Raw genomic sequence first — 25291 nt, 5'->3', positions numbered from 1 at the left:
GATGCTGCCGCCTCCCAGACTGTAAATATTTAGCCGTGGCTGTCATTGTCACAGTCGCCATTGTGCTTGTGAATATTCATTTGCATTCAGATAGAGAGAACAGCTACCATTGGTGGGACAGTCCATTCAACCCAGTCCATATGTCTGAAAACAGAAAACATGCATGCAAGATGCATCGTTTTGCGCGCTTCATCACAACTCCAGCAAGGTTTTACACTTGAGAAAACTTGCGTTGAGAAAGCAGATCAGAGAATCTCATTGGTGCACGCGTTGCGCGTTTACCAATCACAACGCTCCAAATTGCAGCATCTGCCATGTTGATGGTGGCTGTTTCATCACTTGCTCGCGCTTAAACTACTGTACCTATCCGGTCCCTGTTTAGATCAGCTGGTGGACTACTACTTCTGACACTGTGGGACCTTTGGAACTGAAATGCAGCTGTAGGTAAAGACTGGTGTGCCGTATATCTCCCTCATGTTATTGGAGGACGGAGCTGCTACGGGTGAAGTTGTAGCTTGAAACTGGGGCGACGTGACAAGAATCAAGATACAGGGAGCAAGCAACCTACAAACGGTTAAGGAAGAATGGATGTGTTAACGTTGCTGAATTTGGAGGAACTCTCGATTGGGCTGTCCAATCTCCAGATGTTCCCCCTGTTCGAGACGGCTCATTATATCGTATCAGTGATGGCACTTCGCGAACAGCCAGGTAATATTAAGTGTATTACATAACACACCCTTGATTGATGTCACAGTCTTGTCACATTACTGTTTACATTCCTCTTTCAGATCTGTAGCACTGTGATGTCTAGAATGCAATGGAAACTTTAGAACAGATGGCTTCGTTTCAGCATTCGATGCGCCTTGTTAGATCTTCTGGAAACATGCACATTGACTGCTGCGCGTGACAGTGCGTACAACATTAATGCTCCACTGTCAACCGCAGTAAACAGTCAGCGACGTGTATTCGCTTAGAAATCCTGTTTGGTCATCTATGGGAAAGGGTATAGTTTGCTCCAGGATCCATCCGTTGCATTTTTTCTGGTTAACCGAGGGAACAGCTTAGTGGAAAAGCCCGTGGTAGCTAGCCTATAATCTTCCGGGATTTGACAGGCTGCCTCTTATCAACGTGGACAAGGGTTGTATGCATGCGTTGAAACAAAGCTGTCAGATGAATCACTTGAAAACAGGCAATCGCTACACAAGATGTAAAATATTTTTCGACATTGGTTTTAGATTTCATTTCAGTTCAGTTTATCAGTTAATGCTACTTTCAAATATATCTACTTTTATAACTTTTTATAAACTGGAGTGGAGTTCCATGCAACAACGGGGGCGTGTATAGGCAACTTGAAAATGTGATGTGGAGACTGGCCGCTTGGGCTCATAGTTCAGTGTTAAGAGCGTCAGATTGGACAGACTTGATGGAATATGAAGGAAAGAAGAATCCAAACAACAACGCAAAAGGATTTAACGCAGATAACGGTTGCATCAGCTAATATTGCTTCATCAACTATACTTGACAGATTGACAAATCTCTTATTGTTGAGTTTGAATTTGAGTTAGAGGTGTACATTAGAACTTAATGTAAACTCCCTGTAATATTATGTCCAATCAAATAGTCTTCATTTTGAGTGTATGAAGTACAGTTTACATAAATCTCCTTTGTGTAAACTTTTAGTTTAGATCTGAAAACATTACATAAACATAAACATTTCATTGTGCATCACATTCCATCACACAGACCTATTTCTCTACATGTAAACAAAAGCTTTAGAGCAGTGTCCAGTCCTGAAAATTAGCTTTTATAAATTCAGCTGTAGGCTATAACAGGGGGTAATGGGCATAGGTTGCCTAAGTCATTCAACTGAGACACAATTTTGATCTCAACAAAATGGAGTGAAATCTACACAGAGTTGCTTTAATTGGCATGCGATGAAGATTGACACATATGACACATATTACTGATATATGACACAATTGGGTCTGCTGTATCTCTGAATGGATAGAGCACTCTAGAAGCACAGCAGGCAAATGAAGCTCTTCGACAAGTTCTATCAATATTTAATCATCAGGTGTGTGTTAAATTTTTCATGTCCATGTTTCATTTTTTTTGCATCCCGCTCACTCTGTGTGTGTGTGTGTGTGTGTGTGTGTGTGTGTGTGTGTGTGTGTGTGTGTGTGTGTGTGTGTGTGTGTGTGTGTGTGTGTGTGTGTGTGTGTGTGTGTGTGTGTGTGTTTTCCACAATCACTCCAGACACTGAATCATGACTTTATCAATTATTTTGTCATAGACATTGACAGGCCTGCCTGGCTGGCGGATCGGGACTGGACCGGGACCTCCCCCCTATTGTTGTCCTGTTGGGTTGTTAACTTTGCTGTGGGCTATTTTGAAAATGGCATGCTCGGTGTGCCCTGCTTGGCATCTCGACGAGCATATGCTACGCCGACCTTTTCCCCCTTTGTCACAGCGTGCTTTTGGCATCATAAAAAGGGGCTTTGCTCGCGCCAAATAGTTTCAAGTTCCCTAGATGGGGTTAAACAAGTTTTTAAAAAAAAAATGAAATGATTGAATGTAACAGGATTAGGCGGTATTAATAGCTTCTTAGTTACTCTCTTGTTATTACTATGGAGATGCTTTGTGTTGTCCCATTGTGTGCTACATAAACATATCAGATCTTGGGGTGTGTTTTACACAGTTGAACGGAAACATAGTTTCTTCAATCATTTCCCTCGGGATCAATAACTGATACTCTACTCTACTACTCCACTCTAGATCATACATACTGTATATCTCCGCCACTGTCATATCTCCACATGCATTATGTGGTTTACAGCACAGGGGAAGATTACATGCACGTGAAAAGGGTTGGGTTCAGTTGATTCAAAGGAAGCTTTGGTAGTCTACCATATGGCTAAGCTCTCCTTTGCCTGCTGTTGGCCCACAAAACAAAGAAACAAAAAAAAGAATTAGATGGTGTATGTATGTGCTTTCTTCAGGTTCTTTCCAGGTGATCTTCATGCATTTAAATCCATCTGTCCACAGCCTTCCTTCTCATTTTAATTTCCGGTAATCTCCACCCTGTTATTTGCGTGCCAATTTGCATCACCCCTGTCTATGTAGCCTCTTACTGCAGATGGGGTCGCCGCCGGGCCTATTCACTATTTGCTGAAAATACCCAACTACATCATAACAACATTGCTATGACAGTGCCGAGAGCCTTAAGTAACAGATTAAGACATAGACATTACAATTTTGGTGACAGTAAGTTTATAACATAGGTGCCGCGCTAAGGGGTTAACAACATGCCGGTGCCATGGTGGTTGGGGAACCAAGCCCTCAGTACCTACAGTGCAACCACCCAGCTTGCACATAGTAAACCAATATATATATACCGGTATATTTTTTTTTATTTCTCCTTTATTTTACTAGGGTAAAAACACATTAAGGCAGTTGCCTCTTTTTCAAGTGGGCCCTAGCCAAAAGAGCAGCAAAAACGCGCTACATAGGACTCACAGTACAGACAGAAACAAACAATTCACAAAGACAACATATCCACAGACAGCAAAGCATAATCTCAAAGATTTGAAAGCGGTTGCACTCCCCGACACTTGTGGTCTTCTTCATAGGATCAGCATTGCTTTATTCTGCTTAGTTGTAGAGTTTAAACATTAACCCAATAATCAATGACCCTATAAGGTTTCACATGGATTTGTGCTTGCCATACTTCTTTTGCATGACAGTGTATCCCATTAGATCACATTGTAAAATCACACTTCATCAGGGATTAACTGCTCAATCTTGTCACATCAGTAACAATGATCCTTTTAAATGCATATCACATCACTGCTCATGACATGAGTGAGATGTTCTACACTAGTGCCGTGTGAGCATCATTACAGTTTTGTAAACAGGCTATTACAATGGTATATTCTGTTTTTAAGGAAGTGAGCTCAACTCCATATTGGTTAAAGTTCATCAGGCGTGAGCAACAGAATTAGCACATTTGTTTAGATAAAAAGCGGTACTCTTATTAGCAATTCCTAAGTATATCAGCATGAAAGATAGTTACCGGTAAGTACAACTAAGACAAGCATTTCAGCCGAAGCCACCTGTAGGGTCTTCAGTGGTATATTCTGTTTCATCACTGAAGTTTTCATAAGAAATACATTTCAAAATGTTGGCTTGTTTCTGTGAACTAGCTTTCTGTCCTGTCTTGTGAGTTTAGTGTATAATCACGCCCTGAAATATGTTTTCCAACTTCACCATGCACTTCAGTTCTCCACCCGTCCTTTCTGTTTTTCATTGCAGTTTCTTGATAACAGTTACTCATTGCTTGAGAAACGCAGTTCTGACGAAATGCAGAATATACCTTTGCAATGAAACCCCAGCCAAAATTGATTGCAACATAAAAGCCTCCCACTATTCAAGGGTCAAATACTAAGAAAGGATTTACAACTTTAACAAACTTCCCAAAATGCCTCTCATTCATCACTAAAATGGAAAGTATGGGCTATTGTCATACATTTAGACCTAGATAAATCATGTAAAATATTGTCTGTAAAAATGTTTGAACTGTATAAAGTTCTTGATTATACTGGCAAGTATAAGCTCTGCTTGATGGGATCTGCTTAAACTACATTGCAAAATATTCCATTACAGTTCACTTCAGTGTAGTTCAAAATAGTATGAATGCTTTGTTAGATTGCATCATCGCTGTGACTTAGTTGATTTGTTTTTCAATGTGCAGGCCTATACAAGTATCTGTGACTTTGAAACACATGGGGAAAAAATGAAACTTGGTGGGCATGAAAGCCCCAACAGACTTATAAGGAAGAACGGCAGAGGAAAACAAAGTGAAGAATCTGACGGTTGCTTCAGTGCCATATCCAGTCCCACACTCTGGTATTTCCATCCCTAACCCGTCTTTGTACAGCATGAGTGTTTTTACCCCTCTCCCTTCAAAGCACATTCCAAGACCTTCCTGTTTCCAGTATATTTTGCCAACCACCACAAAATCCCTGTCCTGTTTTCTGTAAAGCGACCTTGAGTGAAGAAACTAAGGCACCATATACGTACTAGTGAACAAAGCACTTTTTTATATGGATTTTTTAAAGCTTGTACGGTTTTACTTATTATGGACAGGACAGTGAAAGGAAGTCAGTGGTACTGAGATGGGGTCAGATGGGGAGATGACCCAGGCTAGATTTGAACCTGGATCCCCATGGCATCCAGTGAAATATATGGCCACAGCACCCTCTGAATCAGTATATTTAACCCCTTTGTGCATAGCCTATGTCATACCCTTACTGTCACCAAAATTGCAATGGCCAAGTTTTACTCTGTTACGTAAGGCTCTCTGTAATGTCATAGCAATGTTGTTATGATGTAGTTCAGTCTTGACAGCAATGAATAAACAGGCCCGCTGTACAGCAGATTGTTGTATGGAGAATTCTGTAGGCCTTGCTCTTGTCATGTAGAGCCACCATAATCATGTCTGAGTCTTGATATTTTATTGGCCTTTGTATGCCTATACTGGAGATAGTGCAATGAATAGAGACAGGAGGTGGGAGAGATTGATGTGATAGGGTTGGGAAATACGCGGGTAGCGAACTCGAACCTGGGCCCCCATGGCAAGTGGCCCTTTCATGATATGGTACTAGTGTGGTGGTGACGTCTGATTCTGAGATGAATGGACAAAGCTTCTTACATGAAAACACTCGTCAATCAGATGTATAAAAAGTTTTTTTTATTCTTGACCTTAGTTGGAAGAGGAAAACATCAGTAGTTTATGTATGATGTGCCCAAGAAAAAAAACTGCTTGCCAAAGTGTTTCCCAACATTTGGTAACTGTATTCAAAAAAGTTGTAGAAATACCAAGGCACTCATCTTCTTTGTAATTAAAATGCCTTTATTTTGTTGGGCATAGCATGATTAAAATACTTCGACGCGTTTCGGCATGAAGCCTTCGTCAGGAAGTGACAAAGAAGATGAATGCCTTGGTATTTCTACAACTTTTTTGAAATCAACCAAGCCTGTCACCAAAGACCACCATCTTAAAAAACTAGTCAGTTCCAGGAAGCACTCCAACTGGACTTCATTCTGCCAGTGCCAATGTCAAGGCCCGAATGCTGTATGTAACGGGGAGGCACACACAATGATCAGCAGTGTTTCCCATACATACATAGATCATTATGTGGTGCAACTCGACTGAATAAAAGCCAAGCAGTATATCAAAGTGAAAGTCAAAATAAAATTTATTATACCAGATTTACAATTCTGATTGCAGAGGGAACGTATGACCTGCTGAACACAGTTGCTCTTACTTTTCTTTGTAGTAGTCTTCCCTTACCACGTTGGCTTAGCTGAAATCTATTATGTAGAGGTTGAGTAGTATCTCCAAAAATACCTTGAGCCTTGTGTCGAATGATGTCTTGAAACAGCTGAGCAGCTGATGTTTGATTGCAACCAATTATCCTACTAGCTTGCAATTGTTGCAATTAATCCTGATCTTGTTTACACATACTTCCAAAGACACAGACCAAGCCAAAGGACAAGATACTCTGAAGTACAGACTTATAAAATAGCTCTAAAATGTATGTCAACGTTAAAACGACGTAATTTGTCATTGAAAACATTCTTTGTCAAAGTTTCTTTACCTTAAAAGGGGCACAAGTATTTGTAGGTGTCAACTCTCTCTATTGGTATGTTGTTGACAACTGTACATATTTGGTACTTACGTCTGCACTACGCCTGAAATGGATAGCCATTTCTTTTGTTTTGCTTGCATTGGCACTGAGGTAATTGTCAGAAAAAATGTCAGGGCAGTGTCGTCTGCGTACTTAATACAATGGATAATACAAATACAAATATGATGGATAATAGTTTGAATGTGTACAACTAACAAGAAAATGGTGAAAATTATTTTAAATCCTAACCTGCCCAACCACCTTTAAAGTGGGAGTGTGTAGTCGCAAGATCACGACACTCATTGGTGTATAGATTATGGGAGACAGACAGCACACATCCCTGGGGAGCTCCAGTCATAATGACTTTAGGGGTTGAGATGGCCTGATCTAACCTGCTGAGTTTGGATTAACAGGAAGTGGAATGAACATGCCAATGGGTATACAGTACCAGAGAGAGTAGAGAGAGAGAGGTTCCATTGGCCCATTGTTTCCGGGTTCTATTATTGCAAGGGGGAGGGGGGGAAATCCCCTTTTAGGCAGACCTAGGCAGACCTAAGGACTGTTCTATTCAATGCTAGGAGTATTATGACACTCCACTTTAGGCAGACCGGAACCTGGTCATGTTAGGTGCCCATAGCAACTTATTACATTGGCATATCTCTATATACTTAAAGAATCTCTGGGTATACAGTACACTCATAATACTTGCAATGGCCCAGTGGTTTTTGCCTCTAGCACCACACAATGCCACTTGGTCTATGGGAAGCGCTGTATAGACATCAATGGCATAGAAAAGCAACAAAGGTTTCCAGGCCAGCGGTAAGGAATGCAGCCAGTAGTAGGCATGGCACTGAAGATGGGCCTCACCGTCACACTCTAGAGAAGTCATTCACTTTAAACTAAAAGTCAGACCATTAAAGCCAACAGGGGGATGTTGGGAGCAGAGGTGGTGCCCCAAATTGGGTTCTCATTACGTTGTATGAATTGGGATAGGGGGGCCATTTCAGATGATTTTGCCCTTAGCCTGGCCAAAGCGGTCAACGGCTCTGCGCCAGATATAAGGGGATTCAGAGATGCTGTCTTACTGTTGAGTAGTAGTAGTAGTAGTAGCAGGAGTAATAGTAGTAGGAGGAGGTTTATAGCACATCTAAACACAGCATACACTGACCAAAGTGGTGTGGAAAAGGAAATAAGCAAAGGAAAGGGAGACAACAAAGCACATGAAATCCTTTTTGTTATTGGCAGTGGTATCCCAATAGGGACCTGTGTCTTGTGATTGGCTAGTTACCGCAACATACTGTGTATTGCTTGTACAGTAGTTTCGCAATAGTTTAAATAGAGTTAAAATGATGTGCAGCATGCTTTAAGACTCGACACGTTTCATTTACAACAGTCAAGCTATTGTTTACAAGCCATGAGTGTGAGCACGTCCACTGTTGAGAGCCTTACAGATGGAGTGAGGCCTTTCACTGGTGCTGAGCTTGATCTAGACATGGACCGATGCCAGGCGAGAAGCTTATGTCGAAGCAGGCGAAGTTCAAGGGTTAAATGGGTACTGAAGTTAAACAGTGGACAGAGGACAGGGCAGGCTGCAGTTGGATTACACTGAGCACATGGGTGGCCCATGAAACCAACTGCAAACTAGTGCTGCACACGACAGGCTGGGCTGGACTGGTAATCTGACATTTTGCTAGTGGGCCGACAGTCCCCAGGAGACAATACGGTTTTGTTTGTTTGTTTGTTTTTTTCATAGGGACTGGCCCAAGTTTAGAGGGGGCGGCCCACTGGTCCATCTTCAGCATAGATTAGAGTTTCTCAACGGGGGCTCTACAGCCAGGGGGGCGTTAGGGAGCCCTTGGGGGAGGGGCTGAGAAGCTGAGTTGCCATTGGGGGGCATTACTTTTTTAAAGTTCCCATGGCATGAAATTTCCATGGTCCTTTGGTGCTTTGTATGGGTTTGCTATATCCGCAATCTTTCTCAAAATAAAGCTGAAACGCGCCATTTAGGCCTCTTTGTTGAAAAGTCTCCTCTCCCTGTGCGTCGATCTGTTAATTATATGCAACAGGAGGAGGAGGGGGGCAGGAGGGGGAGTGTCGTTGATGAGCAGGGGCGGAGCCGCGGGCTAAAGCTGTGTTGTGGTGGTGGAACGGCAGGTTAGCTGTTACCTATAGTTAGCAATTTGCCCTAGTTAGCAATGGGACGTCCAGCACCTGATGGAACTTACTCTCGCTTGTTTTTTAATACTAAGGGGGTGTTGGCTTATGGTGAGGTCAATGGGGCATTGGGAGGCTTATGATGAGGTCAAGGGGGCATTGGGAGGCTTATGATGAGGTCAAGGGGGCATTTGTTCAAAAAGGGTTGAGAACAACGGGTGTAGACAGTGGACTGAGTGAAGCAGAGTATAGTGCGCAAATGGCTTGCATGTGTGAGAGGCTAGTTTAAAGTAGAGATGCACAGGATCCAAGATCCGGTTCCGGATCCGGCAGGATAATAGGGTTTTTCACAGGATCCGGATCCGGTTCCAGGATCCAGGATCCGGTAGCCAAGGCTTTTCAGTCAAAATAGTTTGAGACAACGTGATAAAAAGGGCCCACGTGCGTGAGTAGGCTATGTGTTTCAACCCTTTCGTAGGATCCGGTATCCGGTTCCGGATCCGGCAGGATCTTAAGCAGTGGATCCGGTATCCGGCAGGATCCTAAAAATCAGGATCCGGTGCATCTCTAGTTTAAAGGTACACTGTGTGAGATTTTTGGTTGTTTATTTCCAGAATTCATGCTACCCATTCACTAACGTTACCTTTTTCATGAATACTTACCACCACCATCAAATTCTAAGTATTCATTATGACTGGAAAAATTTCACTTTTCATACATGAAAAGGGGGATGTTCTCCATGGTCCGTCATTTTGAATTTCCAGAAATAGACATTTTTAGCTGCAAAAATCACTGTACTTGGGCCATACTAGAAAATATTAGTTAGTTACTTTGTAAACGTTCATGAAAATATCAATTTTGGTAATAGGCAACCCAGTTTCAATGAGCAGCATAGTTGCAGTGCCCTTTTTGAACATTTCCTGCACAGTGTACCATTAAGCAGAAAAAAGCCGGGGTGTTCTTTTGCCCCAGTCCAGCCCTGACGACAGGGGATAAACAATAAAAGCTGTTAGGGTCCCGTAACACTGTATTATACTGTCGCTGTTGTATTGCTTAGGTACAGTGTAACAAAGTATGCAGCAGCAAGCAACATTCAACATTATGTACTTGGACTGCACCTCAGAGTTAAGCTTACCCAGGGGCCGTCGTTCCAAGGATGTGTGTGTGTGTGTGTGTGTGTGTGTGTGTGTGTGTGTGTGTGTGTGTGTGTGTGTGTGTGTGTGTGTGGAGGTGGGGCCCAACAGGATTTTCGTGAACAGGGGGGAACTATAATTGGATCTTCTCAGGGGGCCCATCCCGGACAACTCTCTGGGTGGGCCAGAGCCTGTACAAAACAAAATTATACCTGTTAATGACATTCTATAGGTCAAAATAGTATCCTTTTCCATGTACGCAAGGCACAGCTGTTGCCATGCTTTTGATATATATTGATGGTGATTTTTGTCGCTGTGTGTGCTGTGTTTATATTGTGCAAGATCCTTCACATTTACACAGGGCCGCTGACAAATTCATCGGAACGGCCCCCACTCTCTCTGGGCCTGGGACAACTGACCCTTTTGTTCCCCCTTGTCGGCTTCCTTGCATCTAGACACATAACATGCAATGGCTGAGCCATTCAGAACATTCAACCTAAATTATAACATAACACAAAAGAGCTGGGAAGAATGATTGAACTTTTATTATGACACTGTGCCATCATGATCAAACCAAATGCAATGTAAAATCCATAGCACTCATGGTGGAGTGCTGTGGTGTATTGTGCGAATAATTAGAGATGCACCGGATCCTGATTTCTAGGATCCTGCCGGATACCGGATCCACTGCTTAAGATTCTGCCGGATTGATCCTACGAAAGGGTTGAAACACCTTCTCGCACACGTGGACCCTTTTTATTAGGTTGGCTCAAACTATTTTTTAGACTCATTGGCTTACTGCCACACTGCCTGCAACGGCCGCATCCAAAGGGCTTTCACTCCATGCAGCGTTTGGGGTTGTGAAAGACTGACTGAAAAGCCTAGGCTACGTAAAAACTAGAGATGCACCAGATCCTGATTATTAGGGTCCTATCGGATCCACTGCTTAAGATCCTGCCGTACCTGGATCCTGTGAAAAACCCTATTACCTGCCGGATCCGGATCTTGGATCCGGAACCGGATCTTGGATCCGGTGCATCTCTACTAATAATACCACAACAATCGGCAAGCTGCCCATTTCCCAATCCAACACAACAGTGTCTTCCTTTCCGTTCTTCACTGACCCATCAATAAGGGCTACCACCAACCTCCATTACATTACCTGAGCTTCGCTATGTAGAGTAGAGCAGTAGAGGTGTTTACTTTATTGATCCTGAGAGAAATCAAGGTGTCTAGCAGTCTACACACAATACACATAATACACACTGGAAGACAAATTAAACATAAACATAAAAGCACTGCAAACTACAAGTGTCCAGACGAAGACAGTCCCGATTAAGACAGATCAAACATGTTGTCCAGCTCTGCACACACGCAGAACACACACAAACTATGTTCAGCTAGCAGGGGGTGTAAAGGTGGCACTAAACGCCCTAATTTCACACAGGAACTCAAATCCTGTGATTAAAACAGAGGCAGAAGGCAGCTGTGGAGCTGGACTGTAACTGAATTGTATTTTATCACACAACAATCAACTTTATCACAAAGCGGTTGCCGCTGTGGCAGACGTTAAAGTGTTGAGCCTGACGGCGCATATTCGGAAAAGTACAGCCCCACCTGCCACTGCTGGCAGCGTCTTTCTGTAAACAGAAATTCAGCTTTGCAAACAGTTCTGCAACTGCTATCATCACATCCGTTGTAGCCACGGGGCAATCGTCTGAGTGGGGCTGCTCAAACTTGAAGAACAACTCGCTGTCAACTTCAGTGGGGAGGTGGGGGAGCATGTCTTTCCACTTTCCCCCAGTCCCCTGTGGCCTCTACAATATGCTGAGCTTCCTTCCTTCCACTGGTTTAGCCCGGGCTTTGCTTATAGGCCACAAAATAGTCAAAGTTGTGTCATTACTGCACCTTCCACTGCTCTTGTTCTATTGTTACTGTCATTGTTTGTGTGTAGGTTGTTTTCCGCCTTTTGGCTGATGTTGCAGTTCATGTCTCCCTAGCCAGGTATGTTCGTTGTAAATAAACATCACTCTTGTGTTCGTGTCTGTCCCACCCGCCGCCATGCTCTCCTCCTTGCTCTCACCCTGCACCCTGCACTCTGCTGCATCTGCAATCCACACAGACCGAAGTTTCTGTTGTCTAAACTCTAAATGGCAACTTCTGTCTGGGCTGTGTAGAGCTGTGTGCTTAACCAGGCACTTAAACAGTTGTTTGTGCCAGCCAGCTTCACAATGTCATGGTTAAGTAAATTCTCACAGGCGCATAGGGCTTCACCATCTCAGACACTGTTTGTGCAGCGCTGCAGAACGGGGCGGGTGCGTTTCTCAAAACCATAGTTGCTAACTAAGTTAGCTACTTTGTTGTTTGCAATGCAATTCCTCATTTGCAACTACTCAAGTTGCTAACTGGCTAACAACTACGCTTTCAAGAAACACACCACAGGTGTATATAGAGAGAGGGATCCATTCAGAAAACCAGCACCTAATCTCTATATACATATGCAGGCGATTATCATTGCCTCAGCCTTGGCATTACATTTTTGTGTGTAGGCATACGTTGATGTGTAGTTTTGAGTTTATGCTATGATTTCTATCACTTACTGTACTGTTTATAGCAGATTCGTTTCCAAATCCAAACTTCTCTGCTCTCAATAATTTAATGGCAGTAATGATTGCACCCATTAAATTGACACTTTCACCATAGTGTTTTTCATTACTGAATTGTTAATTTCACACAAATGTCACTTTCAGTTGTAGGTAGCTTGTTATGCTGGTAATTTACTTCCACTTACTGAACAGGCTAATAAACCTCTATTAATTGTGATAATTAGCCGCTACTTTCACTGTTGTTTCTGCAAACCCAAGAATATTTTTCGAGACTGAAGTATTTGTGAAAGGACCATTAAATGTCACCCTTTTCTCTGATGATTCCACCATCTGATCTTTTGGCTGCCCCAACTCCACAGTCTCCTGGAACTTTCGATGTGCACATTCTATAACTCTCTGGGGAATATGAAAATCTGGAAAGTGTACAGTTTGTCTTAGTGTGACTGAAGGTCAACTCTGCTTGTTGTTTGTTGGCTGTAATATTTTGGCCGTTTTTTTTATGAGCCAAGGGCTTGGTCAACATTGAGGACGAAGTGGGAGGATCTTTTCTTGCGGTTTTGCTTCATATAATGGTCCATGAAAATTTAAGTGTGGAATTAATTAAACTAGCAATTTTTTCTCTCACTCAAACCTCTCCCACCAACGTTACTAGTATGCCATTGGAAAATACAGGTATTAACATTGTAAATGCTACCCATTTGCAAATGTTATGTTTTTCATAAGCATTTTCCACCACCACTAATTTGCAAGTATTCATTAGGACTGGAAAAATTACACTCACCATTTGAAAATCCAGTCACAGACATCACTTGCACTCTCTACCTTTAAAGGGCAGAGTAAGTCTGAGGTGTGCCTTGGTAGCTTGGATTACCTACACGGGAGAGAGGTGGTGAACTGATGACGTGGACGTTCTCAGGGCAGACACATGCTAATTAGTAATTACGGTAGTTGTCTACTCACTGCAGTGACTGTCTGGATAAATGGATGAACTGCCACCTTGTATACACTGTGTGGCGTTTATCTTGCGATTACACTTGGCAAGTGTCTACCCTTGGCATGCACTCTATACATGCTACTGCAGTGAGGAAAGGCTCACTATAGAACCTGTCAAGTTGACACAAGCACTTTGTCTTATATGCCTCTGGAGAAGCTATTTAGGGCTATTAGGATAATAAAAGGACAATTAACTTGTTTCACGTTTTAAGATTGTATATCGCTTCTTCCTTGATTTAGTAGTGTGCAGTATATGTACTGAAATATACAAGATGTGAAAAGTGCCTAACTGGGAAATATACAAAATGTGAAAAAAAAGCCTAACTGGGAAACTCCAACTCCCATTGTCATTGTGACACAGCACTCCACAGTGCACTGCACACCGCACACAACAAAATTGCATTTATGCCTCACCCGTTTTACTTTGTACACTGTAAAAAACATGGGCTAAAACATGGACTGAAAGTTAGTGTCTGGGCTGCCTAACTTTTGTAAGTTGACCAAACAGTTGTTTGTGGAAATTCCCACAACTTAAACCACCTTTTTTTTTTTTTTGCTTTACAATTTCAAGTTGTCATTTTTATAGCAGCCCTTGTCTCCTTAGATACAGGGGTTGTACAGTATGTCAACAAAGCACTGCATGCAGCGCCTAAAGGTGGTCTTGGTCTGTCCATACCCCAGCACTTCTATAGACCTTGACAATAAATATGAGTTGACTATAAATCACAGTAAGCTACTGCATTGCATACAAACACACAGAGACAAGGTCATTGCAGTACTGGGCCCAACCCGCTCTGGGAGTGGGCAAGTAATGAAATAGTAGGCTACTGACAAGCTTTGTGAGGCCATTCTTGCAGGTATAAAATTGTACATTTAGAAGAAAAAAATAAAGTAGCAGGAGTACATGTAGACTACTAAGAACTACTCAAAACAGTGAACAAGCTTATTGTTGTTGCTTAATTTTCACACAAGATCCACCACAAGTCCCTTAACTAAAATAGGAAATTGAGCCTGAATGGTCACCTTTCACAAGAGGTGTTTATTGAGTCTGTAAAGTACATATTGCATGTTTTGTTTTGACAACACTCTCTAGCTTCTAATTCTACATAAATACCAAACAGATGGTATTAAACTGAATACACTCTTCACCCAGCTGCCTAATACTATTGTACCTGGCACATGTGTAACCTTTGTCTTTCTTACAACAGTTGTTCTATTGGGTAATCCTGATTACTCAGGGCGGTGGGGTTAATATGCAACAGAGTGTTTGGTTTTTGTATTTGTCAAGAGGTGGTAGCTAGCTGCCGTAGAGGAGAATGCTGGATATTTAAAGTTTAAATATGCCCTGTGGCTTAATGTGATGGTTAAACACACTGTGTTTAATTCATTATTACATCTAAACTGTCACTCTCAATTCAGTCGCCAATGCATGCCGAATCAGACTGCTCTCTGCATTCAAGACTTTAAAAAAAGCATCTCCGCTGATACATCTCTTGACAACAAGGAAATGCACAAAAAACCTTTTCAAGAGGGATGTGAGGAACCCCAAACTCTGAGATGTGATTGTATTGGTGAAAAAAAGTCATGAAATACATATGTATACCGGTATGCAGATAAAACACACACACACACACACACACACACACACACACACACACACACACACACACACACACACACACACACACACACACACACACACACACACACACACACACACATATCTGGGTTTTAATGCATTTGTGGCTCACGACCAGGTGTGCTCTAGAACTGTCTTAAACTATCTGAAAATGTACTTCTGTACTGTACACAGGTTACATGTACAGAACATAATGTGCTGTTGATAATTATTAATAATTAAAGTAGCAATACTTTAATTAGTAATAATAAAAACAGACATTAAATACAGTATTCAGTATGGTACAGTTAATGAATCTGTGTCTGATTTGCTGGTGTACCATAGACCCCTTATTCTCTGTCTAATGTCTGTAGAACAGGTTTAAAATGTACTACTGTGCTGTCCACAGGTTACATGTACATGTACATATGTGGTGTTTGTTGTGTAAACGCTGCCAGTGGATAATGATGATGATGATGGTTTTGCTGTTGCAGGTGTGATGGAGGTGGCGCACCGTAGTCCGTTAGCCTGCTGGTTCAGCTCCATGCTGTTCTGCTTCGGAGGAGCCATCTTGGCGGGCCTCATGCTGGCCGAGCCCCCCGTCGCCCCCTTCTCCAACACCGTCAGCGTAATGCTCGCCTCAGTGATCTGGTGAGTTCAAGATTTCAGCAACACTTTACAGCCATTAAACAAGCAGAAATTTGGAGTGCTTCAGGGCGTTCACATTTTTTCCTTGGTGCTCGTCAGTGAAGCGACTCTCAAACATGAGCAGGATACACCCTGAAGAAGGCCATAAGGGCAGAAATGCATAGGCATTGTAGCCAAATTAAAAGTATAAAAATTAGCAACCTTGAGTTCATCAGATTTCCTCTGCCTTTTACAGCCATTGCCTATCCTACACAGGTGCCTGCATTGGTGAATCTAAACAACTAGGTGACAAATGTGCAAGATGACATGATCGTAGTTCAAGAGCTTTACTGTGGGGGGCACTGTGGTGTGGCACGTTAAGTTCCCCACATACAGGCTTGTATGCCCATAGAGACCTGTCCCAGGTTCCAGTCCGGCCTGGCTCATGTCCCAACCCTGCCCATCTCTCTGTCTTCTCATTCACTGTCATATCTTCACTGTCACTGCCACATTACATTACATTGCATTTGGCAGACGCTTTATAACCAAAGCGACATGAAGACATAAAAAGGCCCCAAAGTATAAACAAAAATTCTGGTAATTACTACCGCTGTCCATACAGTAGCCCGTATTGATGAGTCTAAAGTACTAGGCCTGAAATGTGTCAAGTTAGAGTATCAAAGTGACAAATATGTTACGATCGCACTGATGATTACACTTAAACACACTAGCATTGTATTGTATATTTCTGAATAGCATATTAAATTGTGCTGTGTGTGTGTGTGTGTGTGTGTCTGTGCATGCAACCATGCATGTGTGTGTGTGTGTGTGTGTGTGTGTGTGTGCGTGTGTGTGTGCGTGCGTGCGTGCATGCGTGCGTGTGTGTATGCGTGCTTATGTGTGTGCGTGCGTGCGTGTGTGTGCATGCATGTTTTTGGTTGACAGGTACCTGGTGGTGTACAGCCCTCAGGACCTATTCTACTCGGTCACCTCGGTGGCGCCGGTGAGGCTGGTCCTCACGGGTATGAAAGAGGTGACGCGGACCTGGAAGGTGCTGGGGGGCGTCGTCCAGGCCCAGAAGAAGTATGACGGGCTGCTGGTGATGATCGCCGTGGGCTGGGCCAAAGGTACACATTACATTACATTACCCTGCCATTTCGCCATTACACGCTGAAGAAGGGCTCTGCCCGAAACGTTCGTTGGCGAATAAACCGAGAAAAATCTGAAGACTGCTGTCCTTCAATTCCTTCCTTCATTTAGTAGACGTGAGTGTGAGTGTGTCTCCTTTAAAACTATAACTGACACTCCCATCCAGCAGTTAGTCATTATGCTACCAAATTCTGGAACCAGCTTTTGGTTGAAATTTGAACTGGCCCCACAGTTCCTAGACTGATGTTCTGCTGGGACCCACTTTTTGACATAAAATAACATTTCCGTGCCCCCACACCTCCCATAATGCAAGTGTCCATTAACCGCTTAAGACGCGACTCTATAAATTTGTTGTTACCAGTATGGTAATGAACAAGTTGTGGTGCATTACTAAAGGGCCTGTGTTGTGTCATAGTGTTGTAGTGCTATGGTAGTTACATTTCAATGTCTATTACAGCGTGCCACTGGAGGTACGGCACGCATTAAGGGGCTACATGTTGCTACATATTGTTATATTAGACATACAGGTATGTATGGCTTTCATGAAAGCCTTCCCTTCTCTCCACGACCCCCTTGCAGCACCTTCACAGTCCCCCAAGGGGTCCTGACCCCCAGTTTGGGAACCACTACATCACACTGCCATTTAGATGACATTGGGTATTTCTTCACTAAGTGAAGTGTCTTAGCCTTGTTAGGATGCGTAACGGCCATTTGCGACCGGTGTATTCAATTATTAATTATACTTAGAGCTAGTGATTGGATACTCTTTGGTGAAATCCATGAAAAATAGGCGTTACTCACCCTAGCAAGGCTAGTGCACTTCACATTGAGAAATGCCCCCTCACATACAGAGCCCCCTCACATACGACCCTAACCCTACTCCTAACCCTAACCTTAACCCTAAACCTAAACCTTACCCTAACCCTAACCCTAACCCTAACCCTAACCCTAACCCTAACCTTAACCCTAAACCTAACCCTGACCCTAAATTGCGTGTTTGAAATGTTTGATTACCATGTGACGTACCACGTAAGTACCGAAAGGGCGTCAAAATAGTGGGTCCCTGAGATAGACAGATGCCTTCACTGACTAAAGGCCACTTCAGCCAGGGATGGGGGGGCAGAAGAGCACTGGGTGTTTCCTCTCCTCACCCACATGTTCTAACTCTACTCTTACCTACATGTTAGACCAGTGGTTCTCAACCTTTTTTTGAATAAACACCCCCTGGACCTCATCATAAGCCTCCCAACACCACCTTGACGTCATCATAAGTCTGCCAATGTCCCCCTTAGTATTACTATTTTTTTGTAGCAAAATAAAATGGACTAATGTCTGCCAGTGGCAACTTAGTTAGTGACACTCCTTCAGCTGCCTTCTTCACAATGAACGCCAAGGGCACTCTAACGCCTCCTAGGGGGCTGTAGGGCCCCAGTTGAGAAGCACAATGTTAGACCATCTAAAACCTCTGATTTTGAATCCGGCAGCCCAGCTATTAAGACACAGCCGCTGCCTCCCTATCACATAATACCAAGTTGCCATTGGATGGTCATTCACTCAAATCTTATAATCAGCACAGCAACTGTATGAATAGTGTCAGTGCCACATGATCTACTTGCATTGAATTTGGGTGCAGGAAGGGACACTCCTTCTGGAACAGTGTCTGTTTCCATGCCTTGCTCAAGGGCACCTCAGCGATGAATGGGATTGCGAGACTGTGCTAGTTATTCATTCCCCCGCTCTCACATTTTCAGAATGATAGTGGAATCATACAGTGACTACTAGAAGACACCTTAACCATTATGCTGCAGCTTGTTGACATGACAACTGTGTAAAACAGTGCAGCTTCAATGGGCATATTCACTAAATATAATTTATATGTAATAATAACAATTCTTCAAAGGTATTAGGTCATACCGATAGTCATGTTTTCGCTTGAACTCTGTGTGACACAATGTACACAATGTCCACGAATGATTAACTTGACAGCATGTTTGCAAAGGAACTGCTATGTGCTTGCCCTGACTTAACAGAAGGTCTCTGCATGTTGTTAGGCTATCCATGGGAATGGCACATCTTGAAGTGCCGCAGACATACGCAAAATAAAATAACCGACTGTAGTTGTGTGGAGTGTGCACGAACACACAACTTGTCCTTCTGATCATGTAGTATGAAATATTCGTCACCACAGCAAATTGTTTGGATATAAGGAAACAAGGAGATTTATTAATTCACAGCCTGGCAAACCATGGTCCTATACACTTTTTGTGCAGAAGGTCTAGATTTGCTTCCATTGACATGGTTGATAACCAGTGATGGACAAAATTAACTCAGTAGTTACAATCTGGGGCTACAGATTCCAAATGGTCCAGTTTTTATTACCTCAATTCAACCAGGGGACCAATCAACCAGCCAATCACCTGGCTTAATTTGGCAGATAACAGCAAGTCATTTGGAACATGTGCCACTGGATTCTAACTAATGAATCCATTTTGCCCATCACTGTTGATAACTCTTCTAGAATCTTCATCAGACCAATCAGCAAACAGAGAGCGTGTTACTGAAGGATGATGTTAATTGTGTCATTATGGTATGTGTAGACTAATCTAATCGCATGCAGATTTTATGTTTCATCTTTTTTTTGCAGACAGGTTTTTTTTTTTTTACTTAAAGTCTTCTCCTTCAGGAAGCAAACATTTCTCAATACAACATATCCAGATACTCTGTTCACAAGCAAGTTTCTTGTAAATGGCTGGTTTACAAGTGTTCAAACAAGTGTTTTCATGCTCTTTTATTCTGTACAGGTGCTGGTGGGGGTCTGATGAGCAACTTTGAGCAGCTCGTGAGAGGCATCTGGAAGCCGGAGACCAATGAGCTGCTGAAAATGACCTAGTACGTTCAGATCTTTAATGACCTAGTACGTTCAGATCTTTAATGACCTAGTACGTTCAGATCTTTAATGACCTAGTACGTTCAGATCTTTAATGACCTAGTACGTTCAGATCTTTAATGACCTAGTACGTTCAGATCTTTAATGACCTAGTACGTTCAGATCTTTAATGACCTAGTACGTTCAGATCTTTAAAGACCTAGTACGTTCAGATCTTTAAAGACCTAGTACGTTCTGATCTTTGATATTTTGTTTTGCGTAGCCTCTTCGTGCAGATGGGCGCAACGGCAGGCCTGTTCACTCCTAGCTAACTATTAAACTGTATCATAACAACACTGCTATGACATTACCGAGAACCTTAAGTAAAACATTAAGACTTTGTCGTTAAAATTTTGGTGACAATTATGTCGTAACACAGGCTCTACACAAATGGGTTGATAGCAGGAAATCACAGGAAAACACAGTTGTAGAAAAGAAACCCGTAGAGAAGATGAAGAGTAAGAAAAGAGAAAGTTTTTGTGTAACACCTTCATACAGACCATCATTTGTAAGTTTGCTGTCACCAAAATTGTGATGACAGTGTCTGTTAATCTGTGATATGACTCTCCGTAATGTCATAGAAATGTTATTTAAATCTAGTAGACTTTTTTCAGTTAATAGTGAGTTGGATCGGCAGCAATCCCATCTGCTCCAAAGGGCTAGAAACACCAAACATAAAGAGGGAGGGAAGTGTGCAGATATTGCTTCACTCAGTGGTTCTTGATATTTTTTGAACAAACACTCCCCTGAACCTTATCATAACTCCCCCCATGCCCCCATTCATCTCATTATGAGTCTGCCAGCGCCCCTCTGAGTATTAAAAAATAAAATAGATTAATGTCCCCCAATGGCAAGTAAACACCTCCCCCTTTCAGTCTCCTTCTCAATGCCCCCCTAGGGCTCCCTAATGACCCCTGGGGGCTGTAGATCCCCCGTTGAGAAACACTAATCTAACTGCTGATCCTCTACCTCTGTTTTGTGTAGCCCAACCAAGATCACTTTGATCGGAGCAGTTCTGTTTGCCCTACAACAAAACCAATACTTACCTCTGAAGAAGCATCATCTGATGTTAATCTACACAATCTTCATCGTCTCCAACAAGGTTTGATAGCACACACACACACACACACACACACACACACACACACACACACACACACACACACACACACACACACACACACACACACACACACACACACACACACACACACACACACACACACACACACACACACACACACACACACACACACACACACACACAGGGATTTAGGCATCCTCCATTTTCATCCTCAGGCATATTCTATTTTCTTGGATACTGGCTATTCTTACAAAATGTTGACATGACCAAAATACTGCCCTAGAAAGGTTAAGTCCAGTAATTGTGTGAATATAGAATCTAAAGAAAATGCATTCAAAGTAATTACATGGCCAAGTCAAACAGCCTGTGTGTATGTAATACACTGTACAGTATGTGCTTTATACTGTATGCTGTGTAATATCTAGTATAATAGTGGTTTAGTGGTTTATGAGTATGTACTTACTGACTAGGTAGAAGCAAGCCATTTACACACAAGATAAAGGAAATGTATTTCAAGCCATTTTCCAGTATAAATGGTGCCACTGCCTTTTGTGCTTGTAGGGAAGTATAAACCAACATCATTACCATTACACTCGTTCCACATATCATGGCATCACCTGGAACTCCGTCACATTAAAAGTCACCTGGTGACTAGTGAAATTAAAAGCAAACATCACTCTGCGTCCTCAAATTGTAAGGTGTAATCATTTGTTATTTATTCATCTGTGTGCCGTTTATGACCCTCCGCTGCTCATTAAAATGATACAGCCACCCCAAGAAGCAGCTGTTGTATCTTCAGCCATTTTCTATCAAAGCATTTTTTTCATGCTTCTTTTTCTTTCTTTTTTTTCTTTTTTTTGGGAGCGTATTTGACCATGGCTGACACAACTTGTCCAGGTATTGCAGCGAGTCCCATTAGTAGGGTTGTTGCTGCTTCCACAAGGCGAAGTTGCACCACTTCTCCGCAGCGTTGCATCATCAACCTCCCCGTTATTCACTTATGGAAGACAGTCACTCTCTCCGATCTGATGTTGTCTCACCAGAATCCTGGAGCTCTTAAATCTCATTATCTCCCAAACCTCTTTTCATCCTTTCACCGGCGTTCTGCCTCATTAGCCTTGCACAGCGCAGCGCAGAGCGAGCGAGATGAACGAGGCGAGCCATCTATCTCTCTCAACTTCAGATCCCCCCACCACCACTCGCCCCTCCCTGAGATCCCATGTTTATTCTCTTCCTCTTATGTTCTTATCGTACCTTTAGATAAGGATGATGTTGACCGGATCCTCTACCAGTCCGTTCGCCCACATGGAGTCGGCTGTCTACCACACGCTCTTTGCCCGTCCCGCGGCCTACACTCCCCTGGCCGAGGAGCAGCCAGAGAGCTCCCCCCCAGCCAAGCCCCAGTCAGCCAGCAGCAGCTCCAAGGGCGCCACGTCAGCGGACACCGGCAGCAGCCTTACCAACAGGTCCAAGAGCAGCTCGGCCAAGGACAAGGCCGAGGAGAAGAAGGAAGAAACGAAAGATGTAGCCAACAAGAAGGCAGACTAATGTCTGAATGCACATTTCCACCTTTTAATAGCTTTTGACCATTAATCCTGTTGTTTTTTAGTGATTTGTTTGTTTAAATGTGACAAATCAATGACGATATATATATTTAAAAAAGCTATATTTTATATTGCAATGAAATTAATTAAGCATGTTTTTACCACTGCTTGAATGCACAAATGCAAGAACTTTTGATGACAAACACTGTTTTCCTGATTGTGTGAAATCTTTACTATGTATATTTTTTGGTGCACTCAAGAGAAAATTTTATGAATTTTATAAGAGATGTCTTCTACTTCTATACTGTATATTTTATATTATTTATATACAACACAAAATGTCTGTGCATGGCATGATATTTGCTGTCATGAATGTAGCACTCAAACAATGTATTCATAATTGAATGAAATGCCATCAAACAAAGTATAAAAATCCCCTTGCACTTTACATAGGTACTAATATGTACTTGCATATCCGTCTCTACATGTGTCATACTGTTAAATTATTATTTATGCAAATGACAACAAATCAGCAGTTTGTCTGTTTGTCTAAATGGCCTTTCTTGCCGTGGGAGCAAAATGTGACGGGGAAAAACTAACAAAAAAGGATTCTGATTCCCTTAAGTAGCTGTAATTAACTGTGATTATTGTATGTGGTAAATGGCAAAAACTGTATGACCTAAGTGTGCCCGAAAGGTAGAACATTTTAGGGGAATAAACACTGTTAAAATATTTCGGTGCTGCAATTGGAAAGCAAAATATATATTTATGATTATATCTAATATATATATATTATTATATATATTGTATTATATACATTCCAGTGCTGTTGTGAAGTTGAACGACACGGGCAGTCCACTGGGGGGAGTTAGGAGCTATCTGTGTGAATGGGACGTCTGGGTGCCTCTGCATCCATGCATGCTTTTTATTCTTTCTTTCTCTTTTTTTCTTTTTCTTTATTGGTCAGGTCTTCCTTTTTGTTTCCTGTTCTTTTTGGAAATCGTTGATGCTGACCATACCGTACGGTACATGCATGTGATGGCAAGGAGTGAGCATGGATAATATTGAATGATATTCCAATAAAGCACCAAAACCCCAAGGTTTATGGGTACCACCAACAGTGTCTCTTGTGCTTCTCTATCTATCTCCTTGAGCTGAGCTTTACATTTCAATGGAAACAGTTTTGTGAAAATGCTCCTTTCGACTATTCACAAGGTGGAATAAGATAAATGATCAGTGAGATTCATTTTTTTAAATGTTGTGTATTTTTTTAATGAAGAAGCTTTTTTGTATAACAAATTATAGCAGTGTCCAAGATCTTGTTGACAATACCTGTGCCAAATGTTTGTGCTAACACAGACCTTGTTTCCAGGATAATGTATTGTCCCTTGTGCGTTGTGCGTTTGCCCAGTGATGGCAGTAGTGTGCTTGGCTGCGACTCTCCATGATCTTCACGTTGTCCTCCATCGATGGCTCTCCTCTCGCCCACCCCAGCCTGCCCTGCCTGCCTGCCGCATAGCTTGTCACTCACCTGCTAGCTTGTGCACACAGCGGGGCAGGGCCGGGCAGGGCAGGGGAGCCTGGCTGGGCTGGTGGGGTAGGGTAGGGTAGGGTAGGGTAGGGTGGTCCCCAGGGGCTGAACTGGGGCCAAAAAAGGACCCGGGCATTTTTGTCATATAGTCTGCTATATTATTATACATTTGATGGGCTCAGTGCACTGTATTAAGGATACACCGATGGGCCAATTCATCTAAGTTGTGGGTTGGTCTCTAGGGACACACACACACACACACACACCAGAAGCGATCGGCTGCTGAGGACTGTCAGCCCACCAGGAAAATGCCCTCCATGCCAGATCACCTCTCCAGCCCTGGTGGTCCCTCCTGATAATGGATCCAGCCGAGCCTGCCGCAGGTCCCCGTGACTGCCACCAGGGGGCATGGGGTCTCTTTGGAGGCTAAACTCACTGCAGGTCTGTGTTGCGCTGGCAAAAGCAAGGACCCCCTCTCTCTTCACGCAGAATGGTAGCTGCCCACAGCAGTCAGACACTGAGTGGCACGTCCAGAACAAAGGCAGAGTCCATCATATCAACACAAAGAGAACGTTTTGTTGCTCATATTGAGACACGCAGTTATACGTGTGCGTTGTGAGTGGGAAATTACAGTATCACACGTCTCTTGTTTTTCAGCAGCTACTGTATTTAGATTCTTGATGTTTAAGTTCTTCCTCTGGATTGGAACAAGATGATTCACATGCTGCCTGTGAATCTTACAAGGTTCCTCATGTCTTCTCTGAGCTGAGCTTCTATTGTTTCAAATGACCTCCTTCAGATCTGTAAGCACTTACAGTAGTAATAGTCAAATAATCATTTCCACCGTGATGATGGGGATTACAAAACCATTTGAACCATTCTGTTGTTCCAGGACCTTCTATTTTTACTGCACTTTATTTTAACGCTGTCTTTTATTTGTGTCTTGCTGTGACCTTGCAATCACTCCATCCGTAGCAGGATGCACTCTCAACAGTGTGCAGTGTGTGTGTGTGAAGTGTGTGTGTGTGTGTGTGTGTGTGTGTGTGTGTGTGTGTGTGTGTGTGTGTGTGTGTGTGTGTGTGTGTGTGTGGACAAAGGAAATGTCCACTTACGCTAAGCCCCGCAGCCCACGAGCCAATGGGACTCACCACACACAAGAGAAAGAGAGGAGGGGGAGAGGGGGGAGAGGGGGCAAGACGGCGGAAAGGGGCAGTAGGAGGGTGTCATACAGTAGGAA

General features: G+C 42.8%; 1 protein-coding gene across 1 annotated transcript; it reads left to right on the top strand.

The window, feature by feature from the left end:
• Positions 1-253: 253 nt before the first annotated feature.
• On the top strand, positions 254-23610 carry tmem38b (transmembrane protein 38B). The gene is made up of 6 exons (XM_063210672.1): positions 254-708; positions 15688-15844; positions 16766-16947; positions 19771-19858; positions 20880-20997; positions 22240-23610. Exons 1-6 carry the CDS (start codon positions 585-587, stop codon positions 22525-22527), a joined length of 957 nt encoding a protein of 318 aa, XP_063066742.1. The 5' UTR covers positions 254-584; the 3' UTR covers positions 22528-23610.
• Positions 23611-25291: the final 1681 nt, after the last annotated feature.

Source organism: Engraulis encrasicolus, chromosome 11 (assembly GCF_034702125.1).
Source record: "Engraulis encrasicolus isolate BLACKSEA-1 chromosome 11, IST_EnEncr_1.0, whole genome shotgun sequence".
Lineage (NCBI taxonomy): Eukaryota > Metazoa > Chordata > Actinopteri > Clupeiformes > Engraulidae > Engraulis > Engraulis encrasicolus.
This window is presented reverse-complemented; position numbering and strand designations above follow the sequence as displayed.

What these genes read in the sequence shown, in the direction of transcription:
- tmem38b (XM_063210672.1), top strand. Translation starts at nt 585, where the DNA reads ATGGATGTGTTAACGTTGCTGAATTTGGAGGAACTCTCGATTGGGCTG. An exon ending in GGCACTTCGCGAACAGCCAG is followed by an intron (nt 709 to 15,687) that starts GTAATATTAAGT and finishes TTGCTGTTGCAG; the next exon opens with GTGTGATGGAGGTGGCGCAC. An exon ending in GAGCTGCTGAAAATGACCTA is followed by an intron (nt 19,859 to 20,879) that starts GTACGTTCAGAT and finishes TGTTTTGTGTAG; the next exon opens with CCCAACCAAGATCACTTTGA.